Source organism: Pyxicephalus adspersus, chromosome 5 (assembly GCF_032062135.1).
Source record: "Pyxicephalus adspersus chromosome 5, UCB_Pads_2.0, whole genome shotgun sequence".
Taxonomy (NCBI): Eukaryota; Metazoa; Chordata; class Amphibia; order Anura; family Pyxicephalidae; genus Pyxicephalus; species Pyxicephalus adspersus.
Window position 1 is genome coordinate 107452653 of NC_092862.1, and position 26867 is coordinate 107479519.

The window sequence follows — 26867 nt, forward strand, 5'->3', positions numbered from 1 at the left end:
CCAGCTGAAAGGTTCTTGGCTCTATTCCTCCCTCATCTCAATCCATCCCAGAGTCTCTCATTGCATCAGAACAGGCGCCTGGGAAGAATCACTCAACGACGCATACACTCGTATGGTATCAAGCAATCTTCAACTTTATTATAACAAACATGTTTTTTTTATATCATAACAATAGGCCATAGCGCATGTTCATTTATTACAATGGAAAATCACTAGTATACTTATTCTAAAACGAAACTGTTTAGCTACATAATTTCAGACACATACAGGACTTACTGTTATTCATAAACAGTCGACATTATCTGAGTTTAGCAGAATTAACAAGGACACTCATTTTAGCAGAACATCAGGTTTATACAATATTTAATAAATTTAATAATAAACTTTAAATAAAAAAAACACAAAAATCTGTTAAAAAAAATAGTGAAACGTAATATAACTGTACAGTAGCATGTATAATATATATTATATAAAGATTTCTTTGTATTGGACTCAATACAGCTATTTTGTATTGAATCCAATACAAAATTATTTGAATTTCCCGCCGCTCCTCCCGCCTGCACCGACGTCACCAGGAAACCCCGGAGAAAGTCTCTGCAGTCACCGGCTGAGGATCGAAAAAAGAAGACGTGTCCCGAAGACCTGCATAGACTAGCAGGTTGCCGGGGGACGACAACGGAATAAGGTTTTTTTTTATGTTTTTAGCGACCCTGAGTGTGACTCAGGATTACCGCAGTTTTCATGGTAAATCCACCACGAGTCACACTCGGAATACCGCTGGGGGGGTTAACTTCTGGGGCAAGCTGTCCTTTGATATGCAAAAAGAAAATTACTGCAGAGTTTGTCTTGGCCATCTTGGCTATTATAGCATTACAAGAGCTTGCAGAAGAGCCCAGTCTCAGCTGTGTTTAGCAAAAAATTTCTTCTGCAAGTCATGCACACGCCCCCCCCCCCAATCAAATCTCCATCTTGCAAAGGAACAGCCAGGGAAGCCCGTTCGGATCTAGGAGTTGTCCGTATGTTGGATGTACTTAACTCGGGGACTACCTGTATTCCAATAAACAAGACCATAGGTTTAACACAGAAAAGAAAGGGACCATTTAGACATTGTCTAGGTCACAATCTTCCTACTTGGAATGTGAAAAATACATGGAGAATTTAGTGTGGTAACTTCCATACTGATTATTAGTTGTGCACCAGTACAAAAAATGTTGGCAGCTTATAGATAAGAATTTTTAATAATATTACCACTGCTCTTGTTTTGTTTCTTCCTTCATCAGATGTTTTTTCTGAATTTGATGATGACACTGATATGTCTTATAATTCAAGTTGTTCTAGCTACTTTAAAGGATGCAGCTCAGGTAAGATAAATTATTTTATTAAACCTTTTGGCTTTCCTAAGGAGCTGTAAATAGAATGCAGTTAATGTATATGCATATATAGGATTCAGTTATGCATGGCAACCAAACAGATCTCAATATCTATATATAGAGGTTAAGAGTGATCATATTCTATTAAACCAGTAATGAATTTTTTTACTAAATACTTTTGGTGAAATGCATTGGTCCCAACTGAAAGTGGAAGTGAAATTTAAATTTTTTTATTTGGATTTTATGGGAGTAATAGGCTTTCTTTTTTTTTTTTTTTTTACAAACCAGCTTCACTTAAACAATCCACATTGTAAAATATAAAACTACTACTGCTGAAATTTCAGAGACAGCTTATTACAAAACCTTACTGTTGCACAGTTTATAGAAGGTATACTGGGGTTTGATACAGACTCCAGGGACAGATCACAATCTCAGTAAAAGCTTGTTACAAGTTTTTTTTGTAGCCCTTATATCCTTGGGGCTCATGTCTTGCTTTTAATGTGTATTTGGAACACATGTCAAACATGTTAGTAAAATCCTATTGCCTTTAATTGGGTAGAACAGGTTCTCCTTCAGTCTACAATATTTTATGGACTAGTATTCTAAAAGAATAAACATCTGAACAGACATACAATGCTGACTGAAAAAGTCATTCAATTACTTTTGATGTGCAGTAAAAATCCTCCCAAAGGAAATAAACAGAATAATATGCAAATCAGGAGCTTTCTAAAGTTTAGGCAGCATGGGGCCAATTAATCAAAGAGGAGAACTACAGCGCAATCATACATTCAAATTTATCAACTGTGACTATTTAATTAGAGAGTGAGTATAATCTGTACATAAGAAGGACTGCCATAACAAATGTGTGTACTCTACAGTCCCACACTGCCACCAAACAAAGAAACTTATTTATGTCGGAACACTAGGTTATCCATCATTTTATAATGTTTTAAAACTAGAAAATTATTTTTCTTTTATATTACTTATCATGCATTAAGTTTTAAGAATGTCAGAGACACAGTCAGTTATCATTACATTGTATAAACAAAACATATGTCAGCAGGTCATGTAAAATGTATGTTTCTATAAATCAGATTTACAAGTGTAATCATGGGTATATTTACACAGTAAACACACCAAACATTTAATTAAAATGGGTAGTCTATTCCATTGTCTGATTCCACCTGCTGCCTCTACTACGCATTGTTTGTTTGGACTTTTCAATAAGGATCAAAAATTTGTTGGTGGTTTTGAAGTAGTCACGATGATCAAATATGACTTTGACCAAATGTGACTTTGAGATTCTAGAGCATTGCAGCACAGACAGTTCCAGGGTATTAAACAGAATTAAAAAAAAACGTATTACCAAAAATGGAAAATTACATTTAAAATTGAAAAGCAGAGTTTTTTCCCCCTGGATTGGTAAAAACAATTGTTATAACATTGTAAAAAATTAAACAAAAAAAAGAACTGTGCCCAGTGTTTGCTGATTTAAATATTTACATTTATATTATTTTAGAAGAAGTACATGAGCTTTAAAACAAGTTATAAGTGCAGGTGCTGTAAACCCTTACTTTTGAAATTAGAAACAGTGAAACCTTCAAGTTGCTGGGTTTCAGCATTCTGTTCTCTCCCTCTTCCTGAGGGGGTCACTGGGGCTGATTTATTAAAGCTCTCCAAGGCTGGAGAGGATACACTTTCATTAGTGAAGCTGGGTAATCAGCAAACCTGGAATGGATCCGGTTCAGAATTCAAAACATTTGCTAGTAAATGCAGAAATCCATTCCAGGTTTGCTGAATCACTCAGCTTTACTGATGAAAGTGTATCTTCTCTAGCCTTGGAGAGCTTAAAAAAATCAGGCCCACTGGTGGAAATAGCTGTAACTGAGTTTCTTAAAGTACTTTCACTTGACCATGGACAATTCATTTGGGTAAGAATCTTTTTAAGTAGTTGGTCAATATTTGTTTAAAAATTTCAAATCAAGTAAAGCTGTTAGTAGGTTTACAGGAGCTTAGATCCCTTACTTTCTTTTAGGAGAACTTGATAAGCTAAAGGCCACTTTCCAGTCTCAGGGGAACTCAAGTAAAAGGCCATGGTATGGACTAGTTCAAGTTTGATACTAATTTTGATCCTCTTTGAGGTTCTTTCGTAATTCTATATTTTGGAGTAGAAAGTAGAAATCTTTATGAGTCTGAGGGTTGAGTGGTCTTCCAAAAGATTTACTATGATAAAGGCCTGAGATCAGCCCAACACCTTCACAAAGTCAGTAGTTATCATTCATATTTGCTGCAGCTGTCTATTCCACTAGAAGGCAGTAGAAGATAGGCATTACTTTTCTTAATGTGGTGATGCCCATAACAGCAGGTGAGCTAAACTGGCATTGGGAGAATGGACAGCACCTGAATAACAGAGACATCAGATGAGTCTCTGAAGGTGATTGGGCCAAGAGTGGATTATGTAAGTGACAGTCTGTGAGAGATTCCATGTTCTATTTTCATATCCTATGACAGGTGCCATAATCTAGAAAACATGCCCACCAAAGAATCTTCTTTTTCTTGACAAGCTAGTTCAAGCCTTTGTACATACTACCTGCTGATATTCCAGATTCCATTGAAAATGACATTGCATAGCCACTTTTGCAAAAAAAAAAAAAAAAGATACCCTGGTCCTCCAGGTTAAAGGTTCTCCATGGAACCAATAGCCTTAGCCGCTTATCCCTCAAAAATCTTAATTGTTGGAGAACCTACAGAACAGTCCCAGGTCCTTCATGAGCTAAAGCTTAATAGACTATGTAATACATTTATACAGTATATTCGTTTGAGTTTAGTCATTTTAATATGTAATAATTTTAAAATAATTTTTCAGATTTTCATTTCATTTGGCATTCACTGCTAGACATTTACACAGTTCAAATCCTTTATGTATTTTCCGTTTTCTAGTATTGCATGGTTTCTTTCTAACTAAATATAGAAATAAGTCATAAATAATAAAGCAAAGATGAATCGAGTGATGTAACAGGCAGCTCAGGATTCAGGTTCCTCCAGCAAAACCTTAAAAAAACATTATATTTTTATTTTTAGTAAATTGCTATCTATCTAGCACTGTGAGTATAAGCACACCTAGTGGTTGCTAAAATGATGCCTGATGGGACTTAATGTAAAATTTGGACATTTCTAGAAAAGCAGCAGTAAGATGGTTTGTGACATACCGTGGGAGAGAATGATAACAATCTTCCCATAAAATGATTTTAGATCCAACAAAGGAGAAGATTATTTTTTTTATTAGAAAAAAAACCCTAAAATGAAGCTTCTTTTTAAGAGAAAGCATGGCGACCTGCATGTGTGAAGATGTTGAAAGATGCAGAAAAAAAAGAAGCATGTAAGACTGCAATAAATTTTGATTTATTCCATATTCTTATATGCTTTTATTGATATGGATTTTTTTGTGTTATTGTCATAAAGAAATATTTAAATAGTGATTTTCTGTTTTATTATCCTATATATAATATTATATAATATATATATTATATCCTATATATAATATATATATTATTTATACACAGTTATTCATTAATGTGAATGTATGCTTTCCCAAGGTACACTTAAAAGAAGCACAAGTGCTCCAAGAGGAGATATATCTCATGCAAGGTATGTATGTGGAATGTTGGCACACAATTTTATTTTTTAATGGCAAAATGGTAAAATGGCAGATGGTTATAACCTCTATCATGTTATCAGAACTGTCTGTGATTTTTTTTTTACTTTCACCTACTGTCAGAAGACAAGATGTGAAGCAAGAGCTCCTCAGTGGGAGCATAAATAGAAACAATTACATAAATTTACTTTTTCCAAGTTTAAAACAGAAATAAAAAGTTTAGCTTTCATTGGACAGAACTTTTTATGAATGATCAGAGCTGTACTACACACAAAGAAATCAATATAAAGAATTGTGTTATTTTTTGTTACCCTTTAGTATACCTGTGCATATATTTTACACAAGAGCAGCATGCTTGTGTTCCTTACTTGCATCAGTAGACATTAATAGGGGCATTTTCTTGGTCAATATAATCAGTATATCTTTGCAGTATATGAACATTTTACTTAGCTACTGGTACACTGAAATCAGAATCACTGTCATCACTTCCCGAGTTCTCCCTGGATGGAATACAGAATACATTTCTGTTATTGAGATGACAAGAAGGAGATGCTCTGTACTCCAGCAGGGAAGAACTCAGGCAGAGCTAACAACTCTGCTTGGTATTTCGTGCAGCAAGTTATCAGCTCACTGGATTTGTGGCAGATCATATTTTTGTACTTTTTAAAGAGACAAAATTTAAGAATTTTGTGCATGTATTGCAAATATTTGAGTAATCATCTATGTCCTATTTTCAATTTTATGTGTTTTTATTGCAATATAAATAATACAGATTATGTAGGAGCTATGTGCTTTGTACAATGGCCATTTTTTGAAGCTTTTATGTTTTTGCTTTTATGCTAAAACTTGGAGTGGCACTTTACCTCCTAATGTCTATCTGTCTTGCAACAAAAGTTGCACTGTTCTTTACATCAAAACATATGTTACATAATTTAGAGAATGCTTCTTGATGAAATGGTCCTTATAGCTAATAAATACTTCTTCAACATGTGGAAATTTTCTAATCAAACAATGGGAGAAGCTCTATAATTGTGTCTAAGCAAGTGAAATCAAGTCAGATATTCATTATCACCCATTTTGCAAACATTTATTAAGATAATAATGACTTAGGCTAGATGTACCATTCGTTGTTAATGTAAATATCTATTGTTGGTAGTATGGTCACAGCTCTTTCACTGTATATACCGGTATCCACTCTACAATTCCCTCTTTATAATGTAATATTTACCCAAACAGTTAATTACTGAGTTCAAATCAATACTTAGAATTTGAATAGCCACAGTATATCATTTTGTTTTCAGGTTTAAAGCCACACATACAGGTTTGTTTAGAATCTATTGATCTGTACAGTAACACTAATTGATTTTCTATGTGTCAAAAAATAAAAAATCCTCAGTTAACTCGGTATCCTCCCCTTAACTAGGTATGACGTTCAAGGCTGACTTGAGTTTGTGTGTGGAAAAATTGCAAACTAATGTTAATGTTTTTAAGCAGCAGATGTAAAAGAACAACAACTAGCCAGTGGAACACTGCCTGCTGGTACCTATTAACCGGCCAGGAGGAATTCCTATAGGCATCAGGGCAGTGCTAGCCCTAAAACCATCAGCCAATTATGATACTCCCCCACTATTTACCAAGCTCCCATCTGAGTCTGCTCTAAAGTTTGCATAAATGGGTATAGAGTCAGCAGACCAAGGGAACATACAAGATGTATGCTAAGTCATGCTAAGCCAAAACAAAGCCTTAAGGTGGAACAAAAGTAAAAAAGTAACATAGTGAGTACTAATTGCTAAGTGCAATTAAAAAATTGCAAGCAGGCAGGTCCTTTAACGCAGAAAGGACAACAATGTTGCTTCTGCAATAAAATAAACATATCTGCCTAACTGCAATTTTTTAATTGTACACACCTGTCCTTGCTACATCGCAGGCACAGCCATCTCCACCTGGTTTTTGTCCGGGTTTAGGATCTTCACCAATCTTGACTGGCCAGGTAGGAATTACTTAATTCCTGTGCATGTACTTCATTCAATAATCCCCCGAGATATGCCAGGATACCCAGCATCATGGATTGAGCAGCGTATACACAGCTCAGTGCACATTAAGAAAAACATTGTGAACACGCAGATACTCCAATTTGAATGCTGACAGGAGTAGTATGCTAGGCTTTGCTGGCTATACTGGCTATGGTCCCTTTTTTCATGTCAATATGAGTGCCTATATGTTGTATCAGTGCTTGTTTTGTGATGCAGGTGTTTGGTTGTATTTATAGTGTATTTATTCTCATAATTTGAAATAAAATGCAGATTAGTCACAAAGAAAAAGTACATTTCTCATCACTCCAAATTCATGAAGGTAATATCAGGTGTTTCCAGAATAAATGCAAATAGTTAACAGAGTCGGCAGAAACCTGTCTTATTTAGCATAATGAAGCATGGTGATGAAAATGTTTTTGCTTCTGGGTTTGGACAGTTTGATATTATAAAGAATTCCTAGTTGACTCGATGCAAATTGTGGTTGATAAGAATGTGAAGCTGTCTTTCTAAAAGTCGAAGTAAAACTTGTACCTTTAACACAATAATGATCCAAGAAACATTAGCAAATCCACTAAGAAATGGCTAAAAAAGGCGGGTTAAGGACCCAAGCCCTGATTTGAAACATGTAATGTAGGTGAATTATATTGGGCAGTTCAGGAAACTGACGAACATATTGTATCCATAAAAAGGAGTGGTCAGATTTTTTGAATTACCCAAAATGTCTACAAAATTTAATTTCTGCTAAAGATGATAACACCAGTTTATGGTGTTGTACTTACTTTTTCTACAGTACACTATTACATTTATTTATATTTTTGTTAAATAAATTATTGAAAAAAATAAATAAATATATATTAGTTCATTTAAATATGTAAAAAAAACAAATATTTCTATAGATTGAAAAAACTTTTTCTGGTGGCTGTGTACTTTATTCATTGTATATCTTGTGTGATATTTCTTATTCAGCACCTGCAAATGTTACGGCCATTTTCTAAACTGAAGACTCATGACCAATAAGTAAAAGACATGCTCCTAAGTAGTAAACAGAAGTTACAGCTCATACTGTTCTTGGGTTTAATAAGGTCTATGGAGATAGAATATATTTAGAGATGTGTACAGTACATAACCTACAGCTTTGGGAGTCACCTCATGCCCTATTTTCTGGAACACGGCTGTCAGTGTTGGCTCCTGGTCCCAGAACAGAGGCCAGAGAGTGGTTGCATCAATTTTAACTATTATATAAAGGGTCCGGATGCATCTGCTGAATATAAAGCCTATAATTATATAAGTTTCTCTTAGTTTGTGAGTTTGATTCTCTTTTTTTTCCTTTACCCTTGCCAGACACTCAGATCTGCTCTTTTAGCTATCAGAGTTTCTAAGTGAGGAGCTTTTCTTAGGCAGCATATTTTGATGAAAATGACACATGGGAAATCAAACTTTTTAAAACAGGTTTTCTTTGGACAAAACTAGTCCTATCAGATTTTTTAGCTTTCTCAAGGTGTGAGCTTAAACCATCTAAGGAAAAGTACTCAACTCTAAACAGCTGATCCAACAGCCTTAGAACAGGTTTGAGCAAAGCTGATTCATGTGGGTCCAAAGTGATAGGGCTCCCGTAATAGCAGGATAACACTTTGTTTTAAAGCCTAGATGTTTAAATTATAACTAAAAGCTTGGCTTTCAAACTGCACTTACCACACCTAGGTTTGAATAAAATAATATTATCTATTGACAGCTGGTTAAGAGTATGCTGACACTCATCCTAATTTCCTGGTCAGAAGCTAGGTAATTTCTTGTCAGTGCTATTAAAACCTCATTTCTGCATTATACGTTTTTTGCAGTCCAAGGGAATAAATAAATAAAGATGACAGAAATTTCAAATGGATTTTAATGCAATCAATATATGTATACCACAAATAAGCAAATTTAAAGGATCTGTCTCAAGTACTTTAGAAAGTGCTAAAGAGAATTCTAACTTTAATATAGTATTCTACATCATAAAGGGCTCACTTTTTTAAACGGGGAATCCAACATTCCCTGATGGGAGTCAATTACTTCCATTGAAACACATGGACCTGGAAAATTTCTACTAGGGAATGTCTGATTCCCTGTTTTATAAATTGAGCTAAAGTGGTTTTCTGGGAAAAATATAGGCAGTACATTCTCCTATACATGCATATTCTCTGTGTTTTGTCCCTTTTAATCAAATTTAAATACAGAAAAATATTCATCTGCCTAAAATCTTTTAAGCATCCTTTGATGAGCTCCCTCTGCACTGTTGCATGCATTGTTGTCAGCCCTGTTTTTTTTGCTGGACCACCAAATTGCGTGATGACATCACCACCTACCCTACTCCATCTTTATAACCCCTTCTTGTTTACATTCTTAGTAATTCCCAGTACAGGGTAGCAAATACTAGGAATGTTAACAAGGAAGGGGTTATGGAGATCAAGAAAGAGAAATGTGTTCTGTAACCTAGCAGAGAACAAAAGTAGAGCTCATTAAATAGAAAGAAATGTCTTGAAATGTAGACTATAAATGTGAATGTCTCCAAAAATTCTCACTAGCATAACAGAGAGATGTGTTTTGCTTCTAATGTTCTAAAAATTCTTGTTATTAAAAAAAATACATGTGCTTTCTTTTTTAACAGGGAAAATACAGCAAGTACAGGCTCTAAATCAAGACCAGGTATTTGTTTCACCTTTTTATCACGCATACCTGAAACTTTCTATTTCTTCGGAAGTAACATGAAACACCGTCTCTCGCTTTCTTTTCTTTAGCTTTGCTACCTTTTGATCTTCTTCTGAAAGTTCCTTCAATGGTGTTCAGGTCTCAAACTAGGAAACTAGCGAATTCTTTAGAGACAGAATGGCCTGCACACAGCTTTCCTCCTGTGGTGCTTCACAGTCTGAAACATCCTGGTATATTCTTTTAGTCTACTTTCCAGTTCACATCTGTACACGGACACTCTTCATTTTCCTTAAACACAACCACTTATTACTTGCTTCTGAAAGAATCTAATTATTCCTAAATTATGATAACTGCAACTTACCTAAAAAAAATGTATGATCATGCCCTTAATTAGCTTTATCTTCATTGTCAATAGATAACTAAATACTAAAGGGCTTTTTTACCAAACACCTGATCACCAGAAAAATAGCACCAATCAGGAACATTGTGATAAGCTGAGAAGATCACCCCTTCAGCAGAACAATCCTGTATTGAAAAATGTTGATCAGACAGATTTATCAAGTGGCAGTCACTTTGATCTCCACTTTATGATCACCAGTTAAAGTTTCTGACAGTGAAGAACAATTTAGGCTTCTAATGAGGATTAGTGGTGTTTGTTTCAAACAACCTGATTACCATATATAAATATAAAGATAAAATAGGTACATATACACCAGTGCTATGTTTTTTGTGACAAGGATCCTGATGTACTTCGTTCAACTTATTGATTTAGGATAATTACAGTCACTGCATGGCACTGACTGCCTTTTTCCTAAAAATGGCATTATGAAAGTGATAGGGAAAATAATGCAGGAGAAAGTGGTGATCTTTTATCTGATTGCAATTTTTCATTAATAGGCCCTAGTTGTCATAAGCTACGTACACACTTCCAATTATTATCGTTAGAAAACGAACGACGAACGATCCTGCACGATATCTACAAACGATCGTATAGCACCAATCCTGCACATAGAGATAACGACACGATCGTTCGTAGATATTGTACACACAATAGATACGATCGTTTGAGCGATAGAGGAACTATGTGCACGACAGGAAAGTGAACGAACGTTCGTTCATTACGCATGCTCAGCCCATGGACGATCAACGAACGACCGTACACACGAACGATGTTCAACGATCGTCGTCCAATCCGATCCGCCGGTCCGGTCGTTCGTTTCCAACGAGTTTCCTCGTTCGTCGGCGTCGTTGGTTACTTTTTTACGAACAATTTTTTGCCCAAACGATCGTTCGTCGTTCGATTGGAACGATAAAAATTGGAAGTGTGTACGCACCTATAGGTAAGAGAATCCTGAGCATTGACCCTTTCTGTTTTGTCAAGTGCTGATAACACATGCCATCTTCCAGCTTCTAATCAATCATACAGAGCCCTGATTACATTTTGTTAAACCACAGGACTGTTATGTAACAATGTTGTGCACATTTAGGACACAGGGCCTGATTTATTAAACCTCTCAAAGGCTGGAGAGGATACACTTTCATCAGTGAAGCCGGGTGATCCAGCAAACCTGGTAGGGATCTGGTCCAGGATTGAAATCATTTGCTAGCATATAAATGGCTTTGAAGAAATCATTTCCAGGTTTGCTGGATCAGCCAGCTTCACTGATGAAAATGTATCCTGAAAATGTGTGTTATAAGTATAATGACATTGGTTTTCATGGGCAGTAACTGTTATACTATAGGTGACTTATCTGTAACTTCCAGAGCCTTGGGTCATTATCAGGTATAATGCTCAATTAACAAAGCTAGAATGCATGTGATGTTTGCTAAAATTATTTTCAGCCACGTGACTTATTTTCAGCTTGCCTTTGCTGTTATAGCTGAAAATTACATCCATTATCATAATAAAATATTATGGCTTAGGGAACCAAGTCTACTGTCAGAAAAAAGTGTCAAGTTATTAATATTTCCTGGGTTACCCGGCTCATTTACACCTTAAAAAATAATATAACCCTAACTGCATAAAATTAATACCATGTTCTCTTTGAGATGCCTCCTCTTTGGGGAGTAAAGAAAGAACATACCATGCAATTAAAGACTCTCTATAAAAAGCAAAGAATAATATCATAGTTATGGATAAAAATATGTTCAATCTACGATGAGTATTCTCAACAATAAATTGGATGCCAGCCTTCACTGGAAAATAACAATTTGAATGGTTATTGGTTACTTTCAGGCACCAAAGGTTGAATTTGGTTACTTTATTAAACAAGCGGACAACACCACTAAATTTAATTGACTTTAAAGTGGACCTTCCATAAAAAATGCGATCACCACCCTCAAAAAAAGCAGCAGATAAATTATTAAGTTCCTTACCCTAGTACTGTTTGTTTTACAGGTTAATGCAGCATTTTATTAAAGGGAAGGAGACATTCATTATTAAAGCGGAAGTAAACTAAAATTTAAAAAAATCACTCAACTTTACTTTCCAATATCCATCGATCCCTCTGAAGGTTTTCCTGATCGGGACCCATGTCATCCTGTAATCCTTCTTCATCCTGTATAAACCTTGTTTAGCTCAGCATTGCACAACCAGCCTTGAACATCATTCCATGCAATAAATATTTCAGTTGGTATATTCATGTATTTTAGCAAAGCCAATAGTGTCCAAATAGGTAAATGTATTCTGTCTGTTTTGCCTTGTTCCAAAACCAAAATTTTTCAGTTGTCACCAGAAAAGAAAAAAGGTGGGATTTTGCCCTTTATTTTTGTTTTGGTGAAGTATGTTGGTGATGGAATTTTACTTACATTGAAGAGATCTCTTCACACATTCTGTTGAGTATATTAGACAGGAAGGGAAAAGAAATGTTCGTGGCAGGACACTGATGGCAGGAAATAACCTTATGGAATTTTTGTCTAACGTACTCTAACCAGGTTGAGTAGTAAGTCTGTCTCTCTCTCTCTCTCTCTCTCTCTCTCTCTCAAGCAAGCCTTTTGTCAAAACATTTAAAATGTCTTTTTGCAGTTATGTTTCAATTTTCAATTTTTCCTACAACTTAAATCTCCCATCAATGCATTCAAAACATCTGTAGACATAAACCAAACACATAATACCAACAAAAATTAATTCTTAAAAGTGAGAATTGAATTAATCCTTGATAGTCATCAAATCAGTGTAGAATATTGAACACAGTAACACTGAAATATTTTTCTCATTTGTAATCATGTAATACCTACTTCTCATTTTAGAATACAGTTGCTATTTAAAATTTGCCTTTAATGTGTTAAATTTATTCTGACTTTTTGTCTTATGCTACAGCTTCTGCGGGCATTGCAGTATCTCAAAGGAAAGTGCGGCAGATCAGTGACCCTATTCAACAAATTTTAATCCAACTGCACAAAATAATTTACATAACACAGGTATACTTATTTTGTATGATTGACGCTTGTGTGAAATGCCCCCAAAAAAAACATGCTGTAGATGTTAGGCGTCCAGAGGATATCCCATCCTCCTTGCGTTTTTGTTTTAGTTATGGTGCAATTGTTATATTAAGGCTTGGGAAGAGGTGGGGTTGGATTCTCACATTGGAAAGCTAGAAAATTTGTAGTGTCCTTGGATTTGGGGCACATTTGGGGCAAATGGACCAAATGTACACCCACTTTGAGTTGCCTTCGGGATTGTTTTTTTTTTTTTTGGGGGGGGGGGGGCGTGGGTTAAAGGAGCAAAAAAGCATAAACCCTAATGTGTTCTTGTCATGGAAATCAAATTTAAAATAAAGTACAAATTGGAAGCAGATATACCAGTAAGCAAACCATGTAATAGTCCTATGGAAGTCCAGGAACACCATATTTAAATCTATAGAAATGTTTACATTTCATTCTGTTGCTCTGTGAATAACATACACTATCACTTGAGAATATGATATAAATATTTTAAGCATAAGGTTTTTTGAAAATGTATTTTGCTAGTTGTCGTGTTTATTCATTCTCTTGGGACTTTAAAATTAGAACTCCACTGGAGTCCTCAGGTCTACCCTGTAAATGAAAGTTGTACCTTGATACACTATATACCATTTGGTGGTCTGATGAAGGTTTGGCCACAAGAGTATAGAGTAAACATTGTATGTGTTGTCTATCTTAAAAAAAGGAATAAACACTTTCCTAAATTATTCATGCATTCAGATCTATCAACGTCAGCAGTTTCCTTACAACAGCTGACAACCGAATACACAGTTGGGTGTTTAATAGAAAATGTAAGACAACTTAAGAATTCTTGTATTATGCAGTTGAACAAGACAATGCAGATCTTTCTTTTTTGTAAGTCACTTATTTGGCAGGAGAGGATACACTTTCATCAGTGAGGCTGGGTGATCCAGCAAACCAGGGATGGATTTCTTTAAAGTCATTTGCTAGCAATTTTTTCAATTGTAGACCCGATCTATTTTAGGTTTGCTGGATTACCTATCTCTTCTGATGAAAGTGTATCCTCTCCAGCCCTGGAGAGCTTTAATAAATCAGGCCCATAGTCATTGTCACTTCTCATGAACTGAGCTAGAAGCCAAAATATTGTTATATTTATTTGTGTAAACCATCAATTCTATCATTTAATTTTATTAGAGATAGACTTAGGTAGATGGGTTTTGAAGTCCAGCCTGGATGACAACTTTGGTTTATAGATAAAGCAAAGGAGTTATTGTGGACACCCAGAAATAAGAAGTATAGGTCTAAAATGAGGTACAATTTAAAAAATAGAAATGTCTAACATAGTTATAAGGGGAGGGGACTGCAAATAATAATCAGAATAAATTTTCCCTTTCAGTGTATAAATTTGATCCTTACAGTTTGAACATTGAGGCATCAGAAACATTTTTTTTCTTTACCCTCAGAAAGCTTTATATATATATATATATATATATATATATATATATATAAATATATATATATATATGCCAGAAATCCCATTCTCACCCTTCTGTATTTTGTATATATATATATATAAATATATATATATATATGCCAGAAATCCCATTCTCACCCTTCTGTATTTTGGATTAAAGTATAATCTGGGTATATTTTATCTAACTTCAAGGCTACCTTCCCCCTGACTGATCATTTTCTGAATAAAACCTTTGTTTTTATACCAAGCCTTATGTTTAAAACTAGTAACATCACATTACTTGGCTTTTGTGATTCTCTAAGCAATGCAGGCAAATCATAACTAGTGAGAGGAGCCAGCAGGTTACAGTCTATACCTTTTTAAAAACGTAACCGCACCCTATCTTAGTGCACTTCACAAGAGCCCACAGTGCTAATGCAAGGAATGTGAGCCGGAAAATTGAGTGGTTTCTATTTAGCATCCCGCAACATCTAATACACACTGTGAAAAGTTTATGGTTTGCAGTGGAAACAGAGTAAACTGTTTCAGTAGCCTGTATAATCGTTAAGTACTGAATGCAATGCTTCAGTTAAACTTTATTGGTGGTAACTAGACTTAGCCTAAACTCACTATAAGCATATAAAAAGGACACAGTAACCTTTCTGCAAACATAGGATTCTGATTCTCAAATTCACATCTCATGCAGCTTAATGCACCAATTATTTCTAGGTATTTTGGGTTTTCACCAGATTTAGATATAATTCAGTATGTGGACACATTTAATGGTATTTTAGCTAGCGTATCTCCAGGGATGCAATTAAAAAATATTACAGACCAATAAATAAAATAACAGTGCAGAAACATTTTCTTATTCTTGCTATGTTTCTATAGCTCCCTCCAGCACTACAAGATAACCTGAAACGAAGAGTTGTTGAACGATACAAGAAATCACTTTTTAGTCTCCAGAGCAACCCTTGTAACCTGAAAGCGGAGATTCAAAAGGTAAAACATTCTTTGTTGGTATTTTTACTTCTGCAAAAAATGCATTGGTTTATGCCATTCTGAATTACATGTACTGTGCTCATTCATACATTTTAGAATATATATTATGTATGAATTCCGACTGGTGGGAGTTGGAACTGCTTACCCTCCTGCCATCAGCTATTTGCAGTTTCCCCAGCAAACACTTCCAAATCTGTTTCCCCTCCTATGCTTTCAAACCCTTAACCGAAAGTGATTAGTTGGACATAGAAGTAGTTGATTTAAATGATCATTTGATTGAAACTTGATTTTAACACAATAGAAAAAAGATTTGATTGGTTTAAATCTATACATTTTTTTCAATATACCTAATGAATTCAGTGAAAAAAAGATTGCTGATTGGCAACACAACATATAGTTTTTGCTTAATGAGGAGACTATTTTCAAAAGTATCCGCATAAATTGCATGGTCCAAGCACATCTGATTATCAGTGGTCTGGCATGGCCCCTGCTGAGTCAGATCTATAGCTCTGAAATCAGCAAAGTTTACTTAGTAATTGTTTTTCCAGCCAGCAGTTTGAGCTCGAGTTTCTTTTTTTGAAAAGTTTTACCAGGATAACCTTTACTGCATTGTTGAGAATACCTGTTGTCTACAGAGGTAGATAGGCAAAGACTGAGAAACATACACAGCTTTTTTCGAAACCTTAAACACTTGCGGTATAACAAGTTTCAATTACATAGGGAGTTTGGTAAAAAGTTTGGAATAAATTACTGTTGTACTTTCTCTTTAGAAAGCTGTTCTACAGAACAGGTGGCATCGGTGTACATTGCAATAATTGCTTTTGTAAACAATTATTAAAAAAAAAAAGTATGAATTTTGTAATGAGATAAAAGTTTGCAAAACTAAAATGTTGATGTGCATTGCTGTACTATAGGACAGATCTATTACAGTGAAGGAGGGACAAATCACAATGATAATTATAATTACCCTTGTGTTGTGAGTTTGCATGAGTATGTAGACTGCACTTAGTTACCAATAGTAGCTTTTTGCAAATATTCTTGATTCCAGTATACATAATGCAAAAGGAAATAGATAACAGATGTTGGATAGCCTTTTAAAGCATTAGATACACTGTTCTGAATCTGGGCTAATTCACACCTGAGTACTAAAAGGTACATATTATTGTGTTGCCACAATGCATGGGAATTCACCTTTTTCTTTTATGCACACTTCCATTCATTGTGATTGGCACTATATTGTACAATAAAACAGCAATCTGGTCCATGAGAAAATGTTGGTGGTCCGCAGCTCTGGCCAGTGCGCACCCCCCCCCCCCCCCCCCTCCCCACCCCCCTTAGCAGGGTCAGCATCAGAATGGGGAAAAAAGGTGATTTTGGTGACTTTGAATGGCATGGTTGTTTGTGGGCTGTTCAGAATGTTTCAGAAATTGCTGATTTGCTGGGATGTTCAAGCACAACCATTTCTAGAATTTACAGAGAATGGTCTGAAAAATTGAAAATATTCAGTGAGTGGCAGTTTTGTAGGTAAAAATGTCTTGTTGATACCAGAGGTCAGAGGAGAATGGCCAGACTGGCTCCAGTGGATAGGCTACAGCAGCAAGAGGCCACACTGGGTGCCACTCATATCGGCTATAAACAGGAACCTGAGGCTACAATTCACAGACTCACTAAAACTGGACAAGTAAAGATTGGAAAAATATTGGAGAAACATGTTCTGATATGTCTTGTTTTCTGCTTCAACATTTAGATGGTAGAGTCATAATTTGATGTCAACAACATAAAATCCATCTTGCTTTGTATCAGGCTGATTGTGGTGGTGTAATGGTAAGGCATATGTTCTTGGCACATTTTGGGCACCTTTAGTACTGAATGAGCATTGTTTAAATGCTACACCTTACTTTAATATTACCATATCCATCCCTTTATGACCGCAGTGTACTGATAATGCTTCATGTCACAAAGCTCAAATCATCTCAAACTGGATTCTGAAACATCACAATAAGTTCACTGTACTCACATTGTGCCTCCACATTCATCAAACCTTGTTCCAATGGAGCATTCACGTGGTGGACCGGTAGATATTCATCATGGATGATCAACCAACAAACCTGGAACAACTGTATCATGTCAATTGTAATCATGTCAATATAGACCAAAATCCCTGAAAAAATGTTTGCAGACCCTTGATAGACATAGGTCACAAAGAACTCTGGCAGTTCAGAAGGCAGAAGGGGGTCCAACCTGGTACTTGATAAAGGTTCCTTTAAGTAAATACGGCACATGTTTGTGCCACATTTTAGGGTAAAAAAACCCAGTGAGAAGTAATCCATAGTCATACTACACAATCTCAGCTGAATCTAGAGATAAGGACATAAGTATTGCATTTCGCTCCCATCTGCTTGTCTCTAAATGGTTAATCATTAACTGAAAAATTTTCTTTGCAATCTTCCTACTTTGTGTGGATGTATATAACATGATTGTCCTTGTATCCAAGGACAATGTACTCATTCCTTTCACAGCTGACCTGCCTGAATGTCTCTGAATGAGTACAGAAACACACATACACATTAACATGGGAAGCTGAATACATTATCAGATTTGTTTATTATTAGGCTCTATATCATTCCAAGAAAATGGCAGAATGGACAACCATATTATATTTTCAAATAAAAGAGCTATATAAAATAACACGGTAAACATAAACCACTAAGAAATTTGTTAAATAAAATACAAATTAATAAAAAAGTAGATATTACTGTGCAGATTTAGGTCTAATTTTCATATATACTCCTGAGACTAAAAATAGGTAAGGTTACTTAAGTGAATTATAGATAAACAACTCCTTACCTCCTGCATCATATTGCGTACTAGATTTCTATGCAAGTTTCATTTTTTTCACCTCTTGTTATTGAACACCTCTAGCTATTATGTTGCCACATTATAAATAAAAAATATGATAATAAAGTTCTTCAGAGCAGTTCAAATAGCCTATTAGCTTGAATAGCCTATTGTTTGTTATAAATGACTTATATGACAAATGTTGTAAACACATTGGACATTTCTCTTTGGGTAAATAGAAAAGCTTTCCTTTTAATGCCATGCCTGTGGAAATAATCTATAAATACAACCAATTACATTTTTGCGTTACTAGATGTTTTTCGGACTACCTAAATACTTTATTGCCAATTACATTTTGTCTTATTAGACATTATTTGGGCTACCTTAAATCTTTCAATACCCATTACATTTTTGCCTTGATGTTATACGGGCTCCCTTAAATCTTTATTGATTTGAGAACTTAGTGCTCTAATGTTACCCATAAAACTCAGAGCCCTGTAACATGATTGCAGTATTATTTACTCACCTTAGCAGCATCAGAGCCATACAGATCTAAATATTCTGCTTCCATAATTAATATCATCCGGTTGTCCTCTGAAGATCATGCTCGATCAATCTGACACTATTACTCACTCGATTAGCAAAGTCAGCAACACTTTTATTATTAATGACAGCTCCTTTTCACTGTCCACCGGAGTTCCCTAAAATGTATTCATTCATCAATTTCTGTGAAAAAAAGTATCTCATTTTCATATAAATAAAAGGCCGGATTTTATAATTGGCATATATTGAGAAGACTTTATAAAATATGCATATTAAAATATGCAAAGTCTGCTTTCCAGGCACAGGATTTTATTATCACAATAACCATCCAATGCAATATGAAGTGCTAATCTAGATGGGCTTTATTTATATGACCCGTATGGCACAGAAGACATATATCGATCCACTCTAATGAAAAGATTATTTTAATATTCTGATTAAACCTAACAATTATTAATTGTTTTTCACTACCATTTCAGTCATTTTATACTGATTTCATATTATAGAAATTAAGATGAATGTATTTTGCCATAATTTCTAGACATTGCTAAAAGATCAGATCGATGCAATGAATTAACAGTTTGTGTCACATCAATTATTTTACCCAATTAATTAAAATGATCATTTAGCTTCCTGAACTCATGATTTATTAATGGAAAAGAGGTTGTTCCCTATGAAAACTGACGCTTAGGTAAGGGTGTGTGAGGTGAAGCTGTGATTGCTTCAAAGATCCAGTCATGTGCCAAACACATTTATTATTGTTATTGGTAATATTATTATTATATTGCACATGAATTGTCATTCAATGTAAAAATAATTTGAAAAATCTCAGTGTCTTCCAGTTTCTAAGTTACCATGAAAACATGAGGCATTAAGCAGTAATGTTGTGTTTAATATAGGTCAGGTTAGACAGTTAGCAGATAAGCAATCTTTAGGCATAACGTGACTTCAAATGGTTGATGTTTAGGTTGGTGGTGGGGTTGCAGCGTGGTTACCGTTTTCTCATGCCAATAACTTCTGCCTCAAGGGAGACGCTGCATGCAACTTCTGCCGGTTCTGTACCTGCCTAATGCTACATTGTCAAATTTGCAAAGGCTGGTTCTGTAAGAACTATTGCCGTGGTTTTGGGCAATCGAACAACTGGCAAGGTGCCAACTGCCAGTAACCATGAGGGAATGTTTGTTCCTACCAGGTCTGAACCTACCCTAACAGAGGCAGCATTGCTTAGATCCCAAACCCCATTTAGACAGATATAAAAATTAAAAATAGGAAAAGGTAGAATTTCCAAGGTCTTGCAGAAAGATACTTTTGATCTTAGGAATCCATCCTCAAAACATGATCTTAGCAATCCATCCTGAAAACAATGAGCTATACATTGATCATATTATTTAGGTTTTTCTAGAGCTAAACATGTACTACGCAATACTGAATAAAAATGTCCAATTGGTCAAAGATACATTTAACTTATGTTTTTGTAGTTTAAGCAATATATTAGGCCAAATATCTATCAAAAATTAATTGGGCAAGGTGTTTTTTGTTGTCAGTTGGTTAACCGTGGTATTACCGTATTTTTTGCAGTATAAGACGCACTTTTTCTTCCCCAAAACTGGTATGAATGGCACATGAGTGATCAGAAGGGGAATAATCTTTCAGAATCTTTTTTTTCTAGATTTTCCTCCTTTAAAATTGGGTGCGTCTTATATTAAAAATACGGTAAATAATACCACTTATTGGGCTCTATTTATGAAAAAGGGAATCTGACATTTTCTGGTGGGAATCAGTTACTGCCATTGAAACACATAGACCTAGAAGATGTCTGATTTCCTTTTTTATAAATAAAGCACATTGTGTTACAATTCATATTTTGATTAGATATTGTGATAAAATTAATTGTAATTCATGTAATTTATCAAATACAGGTAGTCCCTGGGTTAAGGCATCAGACGTACGGATGACTCCTAGATACGAACAGGGTTTCCCTGCTCCCTTGTGTGCAGGACAGAGGCTTGGAGGGGGAAGGGGGCAGTTTGCATGACTTGCAGAAGAAATCTTTTGCTAAACACAGCTGAAACTGAGCTCTTCTGCAAGCTCTTGTAACTCTTTAATGACCAAGACAAACTCTGCAGTTGTTTCTTTTTACATATCAATGCACAGCTTTCTCCAGAAGGTAATGAATGTCTAGGCTCCATAAAGTTTTTTTTTTTTTTTGCTTTGTGATTAGCTTAATCAGTGATGATTTTATACAGTAACTAACATCACTCTGCCTAATACTATGTTGAGACAAACATCTGTCCTAATTGCATTTATTAAAATAATGTACCTGTTCCAACTTACATACAAATTCAACTTCAGAACAAACCTACAGTCCCTATCTCGTATGTAACCTGGGGACTACCTGTAAGTGGATGGTACATCCACTTTGTAATGGAACTTTTCTAATCAATTAGAAGGGTTGATTAAATTAATTGTAATTAGAATCTATTGAAAATATGTATGCCTGGCATAAAGTTATCTTGGTTGTCTAGTTTTCAATGATATAATCCAGATGAGACCACTTCTTGAGAGTTTACTGTAGCAAGAAAATGTAATATCTTTAGGGAGTTATCTGCATCAACAATGAACTTATGAAATACCAGCTGATGCCCCTTTATAAGCCAGAGCTTTGTTGCACTGTAAAAAATATGTCAGAGGGTTTTACACTTGTTGACATTTAAAATCCCTTTTTAATATTTTATATACTTGGTAGCACACTGAAAGAATCCTGGACAGACTTCTTACCTACAGTTTCTATAACTATTTGCAGGCCTAAATATTTCTAAGCTACTCTATGGCAAAGTCAAAGTGAAATATGATTTTGTCAATAGGAAAATATCCCTTTGCCTTTAGTGATTGTCTGATGATAACTTAATATTTTGTGGTTTAGAAGCTCAGTAATAGATGTGCATTTATCATGCCTGTTTGACTTCACTTTGTTTCAGGTCTTGCAGGGATCTCCCGAGCTTATTGAAGTTTTTACTGATGACTGCCATGGACTTATGCAATTGTATGGGAAATCACTCACTGATGACAAGACAGGTTTGCAATAAATGAAATAAACCAAAAACAGCAAGCATGCAGTCTAATAACCACAATTAGATGCCTGAAAACACAAACTGCTTGTTTGGGTGTTTTAACAGTATAAAATGTTTGATCAGATTTGATGAATGTTCCCAGTTAGCCTTATTTGCAAACTTGTCCTAATCAAAGCTGAATGCAGATCAAAGAACAGCTGCTTTAGAAAGCTACAAAAAATGGAAATCATAAACTGTGACATAAAGCACTGTTTTTTTTTTGTTCAAAGAATGTATAAAGGCTCCACTGGGGAAGTGTATCAGTTCATACACAAACACCCCTACTTTGATCTGCGGTTCTATCCTTCAGAACCTATTTGTGTGTCTGCTAGAAGCCTGAATATTCTAACTAAATGCATGTTTCATTAGTGATTCAGATGCTTGCTAGTTCCAATGTTTATTCTGCTTGTAGTTTTCCTTCAAAACATTCTGAAAGCACATATTTATAAAACTGTTAGCATGAACTTTTTTAAACTGAGCTCCTAATATTGTGATATTAAACCTTGCATATGTTATCTAATTGTGTCTAATATATCATACAAAACCATGGTATATACATATTAGGGAGGCTTGACCTGCCCAGATTTATTTCTGTCCAGGTAATTTTATAAATTTTAGAAATGTATACTATTGGTTAGGCTGGCCACAAAGCAAAGCCCTGTATGTCCTTTATCTTGGCACTGAGGAGATGCCGGGCGCCGCCATCTTCATCCTTATCTTTGCTTCCTCTGGCTACATCACCCAATCTTGCACTGCGCAGAAATGAGATTGGGTGATGTAGCCTGCTGTAAAGGGAAAAAATAGAGGGCTGATCTCACTGCGCATGCAGATCCCCCGCATTCCACCAATGTAAGAAAAGCTCCTTTTGCGCATGCCTGAAATCGAGTATGTGCTGAAGGGAGCAGCCAGGAACCTCTTGGGATGCACGACGTGGGTATCCCAGGAGGCTCTGTGTTCCCATTCACAGGAACAGAAAGGGCTTCACCCAATTTAAAAAAGGGTGTTAAAGCAAAAATATAAGGTTGCTTACCCTTTTATGTAAAAATGTTGGTGATAAGTCCGCTTTAAGTAACACTGGGTTTTGTCACCCCCCCCATATTTGTAACTGGAGAAAGAAAAAGGAGAAGCTCTGATTACCTCACCTCATTTTCTTTCTGTCTCTTTGTTGCTCCCTCTTACTATTAGAATGTTATGTTATCACTAATGAGCATCAGCACAACTGATTTCCTACTTGTGCTGCTCATCCTTGAATGGGAGTTCACAGTTAGAGGAACCCAAAAAAAGTGTAAGTTTAGAATCTACTATGGCACATGATGCTTCCAGAGATGCATACAAATGTGGGCAGATCACTATCAAATGTGATATGGCGAGCAGCAAATGCCCCAGTATTCAAAATTATGCCAGTTACATGGTATTGTACCTAGAATGGAATTTTCTTGACTTTTTCCTTACAGTCAATTTGCTATTTTACATCTGCTTGCTTTATTGGCATCACATTTCACACAAAATATAGCATAATACAGTTTATGAAGTGAAGAGTTCACATTCATTGGGCAATTTCTTTTTAGTAAATCAGGACTAAAATGTAGTTTGGTAGGGGGTCAACTTTGACTGCCTTGGTCCCTTCCCAAACTAACTAATAGAAAAAAAGGTAACATTATACTTACCTGATTTTCTATCTAAAGTGCCTAGGCTAAGTAACTGGTTTGGGGAGTGGGCCCAGACTGGGCAGTAAAAACCTAAAAGGTGTTCAAACCCTTCCCCATTCTGAATTTGTCATTTGAAAAATTAGTTTAAATATTTTTTTCAGAATTTTCTGCTGAACTTTTATCATTTGCAGCTATTAAGTGATTCATTTAAATGGAGGTTTTTGTGCCTGAAATTCAGCTTTAATTCATGTATGATAAATCTATGCTAATGAGTATTTAAGGATTATTCCCAGTTGATTTTATCATGCATTTTTATATAACTCTGACAACAATAAATTTATTTAAAAAAATCTAATATGCTGGTAAAACTTTTTTTTTACATTTTGTAGGGACTGCTAGCACCTTTGAGTTTGATGGTGGAATAACCTATGAACAATTGCAGGTGAGATAAATAAAAAATAAAAGTGATGTTCAGTCAGGTCAAAGCTATTTCGTCTGTGTGCAGCTCCAGGACTAGTCATATAAATAATTAAAAAAAAAACACTAATTTTTCTCTTTGGAGTAATTATTCTTTACAAGAATTGATCACGCTTGCTTAAAATGTTTAAAAAGTTTTGATTGAATTTAGCCATTATCAATTTTTTTTTTTACCATCTGCAAATTGTTTGTGGTTAGGATAATCACCCTATTGAACTATTTATTGTATATTTTTACTACCTTTTTGCCATTTCATGGTATTGAGTGAAAGTGAAATTTAGTGAAGGTGACGATTACAGATCTAAAGGATGTGTCAAAAATGATTGATTGTTAAGGTCACTCTTTTACTTACACACACATTTTTGCAAACCTGGGTTAGGATAGGAAGAGGTAATAGGAATACCTATGACCTGCTCTATACTACTACAAAGACTAATTCGATTTCCCTCATCCAACATAACGTGGTAAAAAAAAATAATGTTTCAACATACTACTGTTTTTGCACATGTAATTGGTATTCTTTTACTTTGTTTCTTTTTTTTATTCAGAACATGATTGAAGAAATCTTAGAAGACAGTGGCTACTATAATTTAACGTCGAACAAGTATGTGACATGTAAGAAATGGAAAGCAATAAAACAGTAATGGAAGCAAGATTTGTAGCCAATAAAACATTTCCTTTTTAAAACTATAATAAAATGCAAGACCTATTGAAAACATTTGCCAACTAATAGCAAATGATTTTGAGGAAATCCATTCCAGTTTTTTTTCCGGTCACCCATGTTCTCCTATGATAGTCTATCTTAACCAGTTTTGGGAGCTTTATTAAATGAGCCCCTATGTTCCATTAGAGCAATACATGTGACACAGCTCTGATAAACAGCACAGCCAGCCTGGTAACCTGTTAATTCTTTAGAAGTGGGAAGTAACAAATCTGGGTCATCTTGCTGCCCAGTCTGTGGCTGGGCAAATCATCTGCGGCATATGTGCTATTCTCTTCTCCTCTTCTGCTGCCACTTCACCTTGTGTTAACTGCAATTTCTGGCTGTTAAAGCATAAGTCAGAAATTGTTACCTATTTCAAAGCATGAGTGATTTTCAAAATGAATCCACTTTTATGCAACATCGCGCTAACAGAAAATGTTAGTAACCCTCTTACCCCCATCTTCAGTGTTGCACTGAAGATGTTGCATTTAAAAAGTTTGAATTTGCAAAAAAGTTTGCCATGGCTTTGTGCCAAAACATTATGTTAATGTTTTTTTATTTGTGTTAAACAAAGAAAGGATTATAATTTTTTGGATAGTGACTATTATTATATTATACTGCAGGTTTTCTTGGCTTCTAGATTGCATTTAAAATCTTCACAAGACACTATTGTCAAAAGAAAACCTAGTTTCTCCCCCAAAAACTATATGTTACTTTGATATCTTAAGTAATAAAAGTTCTTGCCGTATAAACAGAGACCTATGGGATATAGATTGCTGGAGTGGTAAACAACCCAGCTGCAAAATATAAAAGAATATTAAGTAAAAACATACTGTTGCTGAGAAAACAGATTTCTGTACTACAAATTTAGGAATTCTTTTTTGTCTTTTTTACTTAGTATTATACGGTTCATATTTTGCTTTGGATGAAAAAATGATTTGGCATTGTATGTATGGCATTAAATTGTTAGATTTCTGACAAATACCAACCTAATGGATTAGATGTAAAAGACATTTCCTGAAAATTGTAAGCAAATATAGAACTAGATCTTCATTTTAAGTATGCTATAGTTAATGTAGCCAATAGTAGACACATTTAGGAAGATATAGTGTTTCCTAATCAATCACTCCAGCCAGTCTGGATAGAGTACATTAGACAGAGGTCATTGCAAACTTAGTTCTTTCATTTAAAAGCAGTTTGTCTATTGAACAAATGTTGGCTTATCCTGTTTACAAAGACACCTAATTATATTTGGCTGTTATCATATCTGTCTTTTTCTAGATACTGTTCATTCCCAGTGGGAGTCAAGAACCTTTGAACAATAATATGATGGTGACCTCCACCTTCAAAATAGCCTTGTGACTGCATTCCCCCTCCAAATGATACAATAGGTATACTTAAAGCTGCTTAACCCAGAAGATAATGTGGACTGATAGAAATCCCATGGAAGAATCTTCCGAAGACTTGGATGTGACTGTATTATTGGACAAGCTGTGCTTGTTTCAAGATGCTTTGCTTAAAGAAATGCTCTATAAATCAAAAACTATATCTTTTATATAAAATGCTCTATGTCTCAGGTCCTTCTGGTAGAATAGTGTATATAAGTGCTTTCAGATGTAAGATACCTGAACAAAAGTAATGCACAAAGCAATGAAATAAATAAAGGTGCAATATTTTACCTGGAATGTTCTGTATTGTTTGTGCTACATGTGATGTGATGGCAACCCACAAAACTGTTTTAAGTAGTGGAATATTCTATTAAAAAAAAAATAAACTAGTTCAGAAACACCTACTTTATGAAAGATGTATGCCTAGGTAACTATTTATGCTCTTGAGTCCAAATTGTTTTTTTTTTCTTACATTGAATGCAATTACCATGCCTTGTTCCACACTGTGTTTCCCAAATGACTGGTGATTTTAAAG

General features: G+C 35.1%; 1 protein-coding gene across 3 annotated transcripts in view; it reads left to right on the forward strand.

Moving 5' to 3' along the window:
- Positions 1–26629, forward strand: part of NEK10 (NIMA related kinase 10) — a 139574-nt gene extending 112945 nt beyond the window's left edge. For 2 of the 3 annotated variants that reach the window (XM_072412389.1, XM_072412390.1), the window contains exons 28-36: positions 1281–1361; positions 4967–5018; positions 9706–9743; positions 13066–13166; positions 15514–15624; positions 21984–22080; positions 24154–24206; positions 24790–24856; positions 26226–26629. In XM_072412389.1, the coding sequence (XP_072268490.1) occupies positions 1281–1361; positions 4967–5018; positions 9706–9743; positions 13066–13166; positions 15514–15624; positions 21984–22080; positions 24154–24206; positions 24790–24856; positions 26226–26269 (644 nt within the window). In that variant the 3' untranslated portion in view covers positions 26270–26629. The remainder of the gene's footprint in view (positions 1–1280; positions 1362–4966; positions 5019–9705; positions 9744–13065; positions 13167–15513; positions 15625–21983; positions 22081–24153; positions 24207–24789; positions 24857–26225) is intronic. The other variant, XM_072412391.1, reaches the window with a different exon arrangement.
- Positions 26630–26867: the final 238 nt, after the last annotated feature.